This window comes from Strongylocentrotus purpuratus, unplaced genomic scaffold (genome assembly GCF_000002235.5).
Source record: "Strongylocentrotus purpuratus isolate Spur 01 unplaced genomic scaffold, Spur_5.0 spur5_scaffold_3, whole genome shotgun sequence".
Lineage (NCBI taxonomy): Eukaryota > Metazoa > Echinodermata > Echinoidea > Camarodonta > Strongylocentrotidae > Strongylocentrotus > Strongylocentrotus purpuratus.
In genome coordinates this window covers 22,188,105-22,198,081 of record NW_022145609.1, presented here as the reverse complement: position 1 = coordinate 22,198,081, position 9,977 = coordinate 22,188,105, and the positions used below count along the sequence as shown (strand labels likewise).

Genomic DNA, 9,977 nt, shown 5'->3' with positions numbered 1-9,977 from the left:
CCAGATCACGCCGACATCCAAGTTCGCGCTCATCGTATAGCCCACGTGTATTTATAGTACATGTGCAGTTGATACATAAACACTGTATACATTGGCGTGTTTTCTTCAATGCTTGTGCGATGACTGCGATCGTGGAAGCTTGTTATTTACTGGACTTCCTCGGATTTATTTTGGATTACTACTACTATATTCTTCTTCTTCGTTGATTTCTCCATTTTTGAAGGACAAAATGGGTAAGACTCGTGCTGTTCATAATCAGAAGTATAAGAAAGAATACGGGAAACAATTTCCAGTTGCAGAATCAGCACTCGGACTTCAACACGCATTTTGCATTGTGTGTTCGGCCGACTTCAGTATCAACCATGGGGGAATGAATGACATTCAGAAACACATGAACTCGAAGAAACATAAGCTTTCATCGAAATTAAGGACAAGGCTCGTCCAATTTCAACCTTCTTTTCTTCTTCTGGAGATCTCGATGTCATCAGAGCAGAAACTTTGTTTACTGAATTCATCATAGAACACAACTTGCCCTTTTCTGTGGCTGATCATTGCACCAAGCTGTTTCGTAAAATGTTACCTGACTCCAATGTTGCAAAAAAATACTCATGTGGACGGACGAAAAGTTGTACATCAGCTGGATTGGTTGGTTCCAGTAGCCAGTAATTCTGAATCTTTCTACCTTTGCAAAATAGGGCTCCTAACTGAGGTGGGTAGTGAAACATGTAGTTTTGTGAGTGTTCACATTTTGATATTTCAAAAATTGTTTATGTGTGGGGCGAAAAGGTTGAAGGAAAAGGCCCATTTGCACTAAAATGGAGAGAAAAAAAAATAGACCCTAAAGTCCTGTGTACCCCCCCCCCCCCAATCTGCGGGCTACTACCCCAATCCTTCGGTGGTTCGCGACCTCGTAGTCCATCCCGAAAAATTTACTCCTAATTTCTCTTGTCTCAAGTTGGCAGGTATGGATTTATTCAACATACTAAAGAGAGGTATATAATATAGTATTAATGACTGCTTTGAGAGAAATAGTTGTTTTTATACGCTCAAGGGAAGGTTAGAATTGTGCTATTACCCGAGGCGTGCCGAGGGGAATAGCCCAATTGTAACCTTCCCGAGAGCGTATAAAAACAACTATTTCTCGAATATTAAAGCAGTCATTAATACTTTTATATGCCGAAAAAAAAAGAAAAAAAAAAAGAAAAAAAAAATGTTGTCGAAGATAGGATTCGAACTCTTGCGTACAAAAGGTGATGTTATTAAAGTCAGCGCATTAATCCGCTCGGCCAGCGTGCTCTGTCACCATGCACAGAAGTTTTTTTTAATATATACATTAAAATGAATTGAAAACGGCTTCACGTGGTCGATGCTTCGCCGCTGCTCCATTAAACGGGCCCTTCTTTTACTTTTGCAATGCATATTGGCATGAACTTAGATCAAGATCTATCGGCAAATGTTGTTTTTTTGTTTTTGGAAGTTTATTTTCGTCTTCATGTCAACAATGCAAGATAAAATTGTCGGTAAGATCGCTCGAGATTCAATTGTATTGAAATTACCGACCAATTCTTCGCACACGTACGGTATCCTCGATCGCTCAGACCATTTTTTAACATGTAAACCTATGGGGTAACCATGGAGACTGACCTATTTTCCCAATAACCATGGTTATTGGGATTTTGAACTGTTTTTTAACCATGGTTACCGGGAATTTTCGGGAACAGTTAAAGTTTATGAATGCAATTTCGACCAATCAGATTGCTGGATTACTTAAGTGAGGTATATAATATGAAATATGATATTGTTGGCACCAATTCCTCTGCTTGATGAGGGAGGTAAACAAAACATAAGACTAATCCAGTAATCCTAAAATTAAAAGTATATATCATTTATATAGTTTGTAAACACCCCTTCGACTTCCTGCATCTGTCTCTTGGAGTTCTTCTTCTTCTTCAGTTGCAGTACAGCCTACAGGCCACGTCAATAGTATTTTTGTACTGACTCTTACTGTTGAGGTGCAGTGCAGATTCCAGCATTCTAGTCATTTTGACCAGTACCGGAATATGACCAAATTCAAGAAGCTTGTACATAAGATGTATTACTAATATTGATTTATTTGCTGTTATATTGCTCAGGAATCCTGTTCAATACTGGGATAGGACAGCACATCCTCAAGAACCCTCTTGTCATTGAAAGCATCATCAGCAAGGTATTAGCTTTTATTTGTTTCCTTTAAAATGTGAATAGGATTTATTAATGTTAAAGAGAAGAAGGATAGATAGTCAGATAGTTTCTGAATCTGTTTTCTTTTTAAGTAACATAGTTGGATTCATTAAGAAGATTTTATTTTCAATGAAAACCTTTTCACTTGCCGAAGGCAGTTTCAATCAAATATATTTTTGTATATTCTTGGACAAAGAAAAGCTTTACTCACTTCCGAAAGATACTCTTCCTTCCAACCTCCACTTTCTCGCCTTTCCATTTCACTTCTATTTCTATCCACTTTCCTTAGTCCTTCTAGGACTTTACACATGGTGTACCGTAAACCTCTTCCGCGATTGTTCATACCACCATGCAAACCTTCAAACATCATCCAAAGAAAAGCTTGTTCTTATTTTTGAAAATCTAGACAGCAGGGCATTGTTTCATGAAACCGCCATGACTACAAGTTCACAGACATCCCATTAAAACATGTGCTAGGTTTGTATGTGTTTCAATGGGTTTTCAGTAAACTTGAACATATGACAGTTTTGTGAAACACTGCCCAGGTTCTTGAATTGAGAAGTAAGATGTCGCGGACCAATTGCTGTAGCAAGATGAAGAATTAACATAGTTGTATTGTCAGGGTCATAGCAACATTGAGATATTACAGAGACTTAAAGATAAACTTGAGTTCTGGTAAAAAAATAAAATGAATTCTCACAGAATCTAACGAAACTTACACTGAATGTGCAAGATTACAAATAAGTATCATGTGCCAAACAATTTAGGAAGAAAATGTATACTGGCTGAGTAATGAGCATAGAAAGATAAGGAAATCAGGGTAGTACTAGCCCCGACACCATGTGTGTTGTCCCATAAACATCTATCTGTGTAAGTGATTGTTACTTTACCAAGACTCTGCCAAATTTATGATGATTTTGATGACTCTAGAACCTTGCATTACACACCATTACTTCCATGCTATATGATTAACTTTTTTGATCCATTCCACACCTTTTCTTTCATAATGCAATCGCATTACCAGTACTCAAGTTTATCTTTAATAGACCAAGAGTTCATGCTTACAAGCACAGATGTAACCGATCTCAAATGTTGCCTTTAGGCTGCCTTGAGAAGCACCGACACAGTCCTAGAAGTTGGACCTGGTACTGGAAACATGACTGTTAAGATGCTGGATAAAGCCAAGAAGGTTAGTATCCTTATATTTTTTAATGATAATCAATAATAAATGTTTTTGTATAGCACATCACACATAGGTATAATTGCATTTCTCTATGCAAATAGGAATACAGAAGGAGTGAAAACGGTGCATTGGGTTCATAATTGTGAGATCTTACAAAGTGCTAAATAGATATGTTTTCAAATTGCTTTGTTTCTGTATTTCTAAGATATCATAGTCATTGTCAATTTGTTATCGCCATCATCACCATCATAGTTATCATCTTTAATTACTATCATCATCACCTTCTCACATCTTCATGTCTAGTATGATACTGGATATCTTCAACAACATCGATATCTTACTCATTGTATTAAAAATCATCAGGATCATAGTATTGGCTATTGCTTTACTATTTTGTATTAATTCAGTTTTCTACATCTCTCATATAGGTAGTTGCTTGTGAGCTGGATCCTCGTCTTGTTGCTGAGTTACAGAAGAGGGTGCAAGGAACGTAAGTGGCATTGGAGTGTTCTGAAATCTCCCCTTTCTTTTTCCGTTTGCTATTGTGTCATATTCGGGAGTAGACCAAGTACAACATCTCCCAAGTTGTTGATTAATTAATAATCAAATATGCAGCAACCTTGAGGCTTGAAGTAAATACCGTGTAATATGGTATCTACTGAACCTATCAGAAATTACTTCAAATGTTTCATATCAAATTCATTCCGAAATTCAGGTTGGAGACATTTCGTAGTTGACAATGGAGAAAAAGTTTTTGATAATTCTTGCAATGTTAAAACAAAATATTTTATTTTATGTTTGTTGTCTTTTTGCCCAGACCGTTTGCTCCCAAGTTGCAGGTGATAGTTGGTGACGTCCTGAAGACTGATCTGCCTTTCTTTGACGTGTGTGTTGCCAATTTGCCGTACCAGATCTCGTCTCCATTCGTCTTCAAGCTTCTGCTTCACAGACCGTTCTTCAGGTGGGTTTTCTGAAAGTTGAGATCTTATGTGCATATTGTCTGTGCGTTTTGGCAATTAAACACATTCTTTACTTGACAAAATTGATATAATCTACATTTTTTCGGGAAAAAGAGCGAGACAAATGTTTCAATTATTTGTTTGGCTTAAATATTAGAAATTCAGAACTATGTTATTTTGAAAGAAAAATTAAGTCAGCATATATGACTAACTATATTCAAATGATAGCAAGTATATCACCTGATTTTTATGGGATGTTAGTGCCAATAGACCAGTTTACCGATATATTCAAATTTATGGATGTTTCTTTCCTGGGGACCTAGTGGCAATACTCAGAATCCAGTCAGCATATTTTACTTTTTGCTAGTCAGGCAAGCTTTCAGCTTCTCAAGAACAACCTTTGTTTAAAGAGTATGCATGAAATTTGAATATATACTTAGTAAACCGGTCTATTGCCAAAACACTGAAATGTTGTTATTAATGCTTGTGTATGAAATTCTTAAAGGTATTACAAAGTTTTGGGAAATTTTGAAAAATGGGTGGATAGTGATTCTTTACAATTTTGATATATTTGGATGCCCCTGTGGATGTATCAAAAGCACTAGAAATTTTAGCCCCTAAAACGCTTCTGCTTTCGAGAAAAATTGAATATAAAGATTTACCGGTGCTCCCGGTAAATTTTGGAAAAATTTGAAATAGCTCCTACGACCGTACAATGGTAGCTGCGACCATGAAAATCTCAGAATATGTAGTTGTGGTATATAATTTCCGAACGGGAATAGCTAATCGGTCGATTTTAGTCAAGAAACATTGTTTTACAGCTTAATTGATATCTTGTCCTAAAGAGGGAGCTATACAACATAAAGGGTTTATTATTTATAATTTCATAACTTTAGAGTCGATTTCGACCGCGACAACGATCAGTGAATATTTTAGGATTGCATATGCTTCCAATATGTTCATTTGAACCAAATTCACGACCCCATACCAAAACTTTGTATTACCTTTAATATACCGGTACATGTACTTGTATTGAGATTTTGATATTTTCGAGCTTAGTACTCATCATATGACTAATCAATAAATTGTTGAATCAATTTGCCAAATTAATCCTTTGACAGTACAAGATGCTCACTTTTTGGCTGAAAAAATAGAAATTTAGCACATTATTTAGGTGTCCTATACTAAATAATGTAACTTGAATGCCTTATTTCTATTTATTTTATCCCAAAAAGAAGATTCATTCAATATGACCATTGACTTGTGCTTTTTCTAGATGATTCATAATAACACAAAATAAAGATGATTTAGATCTTGAAAAGGTTAGATGATGTTGTCAAACTTGTCTTCTGTTTAAAATGTCTATATGAAATGACCCTTTTGCAGGTGTGCAGTGCTGATGTTCCAGCAGGAGTTTGCACAGAGGTTAGTTGCCAAGCCTGGGGACAAGCTCTACTGCAGGTTGTCCATCAACACACAGCTACTGGCCAGAGTAGACCATCTTATGAAGGTAGGCAACAACAACAACAACAACAACAAGAACACCAACAACAAAAACAACGAAAACACCAACAGCAAAAACAACAACATACAAAAACTAACAATAGTATTCAAATATTAGGTTATTGTATAGAGGTAAATTGTATTCCGGTTTAGGAAGCAGTATTGGTGATTTCATTTCATTCCATTTCATTTCTTTATTGTGTCCACATAGGATAATTGTTTATATTTACATTAACAATCTTGCTTCAACATATGAACATAGGAACAAAATTAAATATGACAATCATAGTGCCCTGTTTTAGTATGCATTTAATATAATATACATGATCATGATGAATATACTTTTGATACTCTCTCTTCTTCTTCTTCTTCTTCTTCTTCTTCTTCTTCTTCTTCTTCTTTTTCTTCTTCTTCTTCCTATTCTCTCTCTCTTCTTACATACCCTCCCTTTTCTTTTATTCATATATGCTTTAATCTGAAGTAGGTATTTTTGATGAAAGAACATTAAAAAGTATGTTAGTACCGTAAGGTAGTTTAAGTTTGAAAGGGCATGACGAATGAACCAACATTTCAACCATAAAATCAGTAGTAGGTGTAACCAGATTTTTAGGCCTCCGCAACAAAGTAGCCGGAGGCATTGTGTTTTTGGGTTGTCCGTCCATCGGTATGCCCTGTTCTTGTGACCACGTTATCTCAAGAACCAATAGGTCATTTTCGTAATGCATAAGTCTTTGTGAGGTGCCTCAATACAAATTATTTCATTCCCCTGATAAGAATAAAAGTATTTCAATAGACAGAATCTGAACTGCATACATTAGTTGTTGCCAGGTAGGACTAACATGATGGCTTGACCTACCTAGCAACACGCAACACTTAATATATGCAGTTTGAATTCTATCTATTGAAATACTATTATTCTTATCAGGTGAATGAAATATCTTGTCTTGAGGCACTTCACAAAGACTTATGTATTAAATGTGGTTACATTTCAAAAATGATTGCCGCCAAACGTGGGCATGTATGTGTCTTGCAGAACCAATGAACTGATTAGAATTTAGGGTCACAAGGTTGGTTTGATCACAATCTTAAATGTTCATGCAATGCAGTGTGAAAAGTAATTTCAAGATGATTTTTTCCTTACCTACTCTCCTTGTTTTTCTGTTTAGGTTGGTAAGAATAACTTCAAACCTCCTCCCAAAGTTGAGTCTAGCGTTGTAAGGATAGAACCGAGAAATCCACCCCCTCCAATAAACTTTCAGGTGAGTGTGTGGTGCAAGCTACATGGCTTAGATTATTGAATTGTGAATTAAGATCATACACTGATTTTAAACATGCTCATACTAATCATTAAATCTGAATTATTTGTGTAAGATAACCTAGATTGAAAAAAAATACATACATATATATATATATATATATATATATATATATATATATATATATATTGTAAATAAAGACAATAATGATAAATATATATATTTCTAGCTGATTTAGATTACCAGATGGTTGTCAGTTTCTGTGTGTATACTTTGCTGACACCAGACTTGGTGAAAATACCATTATGGGTTTACAATTCACTCACACAGCAAACCCATAGCCCTATCAAGAAATACCCCCTGGCCTAGTCTCTCTGAAAGTCTTCAGGTGAGGGAAATGTAAGATAATGACTTTAATATGAAGAGATGGGTGGAATTTGCAGAGTATTACATAAGGGCCTGATGGTCATGAAACTGAAGGCTAATCCTGGTGATTGACAACACCTGTTTATGGTAAACACCCGGATGGTGGGGGTCAAATTACCCACGAGAGCTCTCTACTATGTGTTTTCAAATGCATTCAACCTTGTTTTCTTTCCTTATTTGATACACAGGAATGGGATGGCCTAGTTCGCATTGCATTCGTGAGAAAAAACAAAACCCTTTCCGCTGCCTTTAGGTGAGTTTGCTACCTCCTCTTATCAGAAATTCAATGATTTCAACTCTGAAGTATCATCAGGAAAGTGTATGAGATAACCCCAAAGGGCAAATATCATTTATTTATTTATTTCCATGTGATGATAAAAACAGTATTATATAATCTTCAAAATACAAAACATATATGATAAAGTATCTGAAAAGGGAGGATCATGAAAAGCACATAAATGGCTAGTTAAAAATGATCCTCACAAAATAGATAAAATAACTTTTACTTTGGTACATCATTTACCAAATTTAATCTGTTGTAGTGACATTAGATGAACATGTATTATATGTATATTTGATGTACAATCAATTTCATATTGTGATTTTTGTGAATATATTTGATCTTGTGTGTGCATGCTATTTCAAAGTAAGCATGAATGATTATGATCTCTCTTTGAATACATAATATGGTTATTAGAAGTCCCTCTCACGAAAGAAGAGGAAAGAGGAGGCGCGATAGCTCAGTCGGTAGAGCAGTGGTCTCGTAATCCGGCAACCCTGGTTCGAAACCAAGGCGATGCGCTAGTGCCCTTTGGTAAGGCATTAATCCTCATTACCAGGTCTCTCGGAGAGGACCTAAAGCCTTCGGCCGTCTGGTTGCTTAGTTACAAGCATTTATGCTTTCTTAGCAGTCAGGTAAAATAACCACCCCCACCACCATTTTAATTTCTCTACCTCTATCTAATGTACACAATACGAAATATATAAGGCATAAAAGATTTTTGCTGTAATTTAGACATTAATTAATATATCTATTTTTTTCAGAAACAAAGGAGTTGTTGAGATGCTTGAAAAGAACTACAGGGTGCACTGCTCAGTTAAGAACATTGTGAGTTTATGGCATACATGTATATGGTATCTTAAAGTTTGGAGTTGAACTAATTATGTATGTTATTGAAGATTTGCTATGTAATGTAAATGGTACAATCCTCAAGATTTGCAGTTTGTATTATTGAGCCTTTTGTGAATAACGCTTTACATAATGTGATAAGAGTTTTAAAGATTGTATCTGGGCACTGGCATCAACACTTTAAAGACCTTATCTGATGAAAATACAACTTTATATCAAAGGAAAGCTGAATGAATGTTATATAGAAATATAACAAAATGATAAATATTTCTCTTTTAGTATTGGGCAAAAACAAATAAAAATAAATGTTCTGCAACCCTCCAAACAATGGGTCAATGGTTCAAATTTTCAGCAGTTATGGTGACGACATTTCATGTGGACCTAATCGGCTTGCCTATAAAGCTGAGGCGATGAGCCATGCTTATTTAAAGCAAAGTTGTTATAAATAAGCGTACTCCACATAAGATGATGCCATTAAGTCTTGTTTTAAGGTCAAAAACTTTCGATTTTCAAAGCTTTAGTGTTTGAACTTTTCAGTTTTACTCATCTGGCAGACACTAAAATGGCAATATAATTGATATTATTGTAATATATGGTTTATAAGATTTCCATTGTTGAATAATTCATCCGTTTCATTTTTCACTACCGAAAGGGTCTTAGTGGCCCATTCTGTTCTATTTCCATTTGGTCATAACAACTCTTTGCTGCCTGGAACAGAAAAATATACTATTAATCTATACAGAAGTGTCGGGTAAAAAAAATAAAAAAAATAAAAAATAAGTGCTCTGTTGGAGTTAAAAACAAACCGTAGTTAATTCATGTACATATGAGATGTTACCTTAAATATTCTGTATATTGCTTCCTCTCTTGTTTCTTCTGTCTCCCTCTCCCCTACCTTTGTATTTCCCCCCTCCTCCCTCTTTCTTCTTGTATTTTTATGTTCCTTTTGTCTATTTTGTCTATCTTTTCCCTCTATATGTTCTGCCCTTCAATTCTTATCTCTTTCTCTCCCATCTTTTTCTCTTTATTTTATGTTGCAGGCCATACCAGACAATCTAGACATGAAGGAAAAAGTGGTCTCAGTTTTAGAAAAGATTGAATTTGAAGGAAAGAGGGCCAGAACGATGGATATTGATGATTTTCTAAAGTAAGTGGGTACTTTTGTTAGTGAATTCTCTCATAAATATAGATAGGAGAAGAAGATGATGTATTGTAGTATGTAAGCATGTAGTAATATTAGAGCTGGCAAAATATACCAGTATGCTACTTTTATTTTTGTGTGAAAATAATTTGTTGTTATT

At 35.3% G+C, this 9,977-nt stretch overlaps 1 protein-coding gene across 1 annotated transcript in view; it reads left to right on the top strand.

Annotated features, from left to right (window-relative positions):
• LOC574553 (probable dimethyladenosine transferase) overlaps positions 1-9,977 on the top strand; it is a 28,956-nt gene that overhangs the window by 15,691 nt on the left and 3,288 nt on the right. The window contains exons 2-10 of the mRNA XM_030996270.1: positions 2,133-2,206; positions 3,323-3,409; positions 3,832-3,893; positions 4,221-4,364; positions 5,749-5,872; positions 7,032-7,124; positions 7,736-7,800; positions 8,592-8,655; positions 9,717-9,823. Coding sequence (XP_030852130.1) covers positions 2,133-2,206; positions 3,323-3,409; positions 3,832-3,893; positions 4,221-4,364; positions 5,749-5,872; positions 7,032-7,124; positions 7,736-7,800; positions 8,592-8,655; positions 9,717-9,823 — 820 coding nt within the window. The remainder of the gene's footprint in view (positions 1-2,132; positions 2,207-3,322; positions 3,410-3,831; positions 3,894-4,220; positions 4,365-5,748; positions 5,873-7,031; positions 7,125-7,735; positions 7,801-8,591; positions 8,656-9,716; positions 9,824-9,977) is intronic.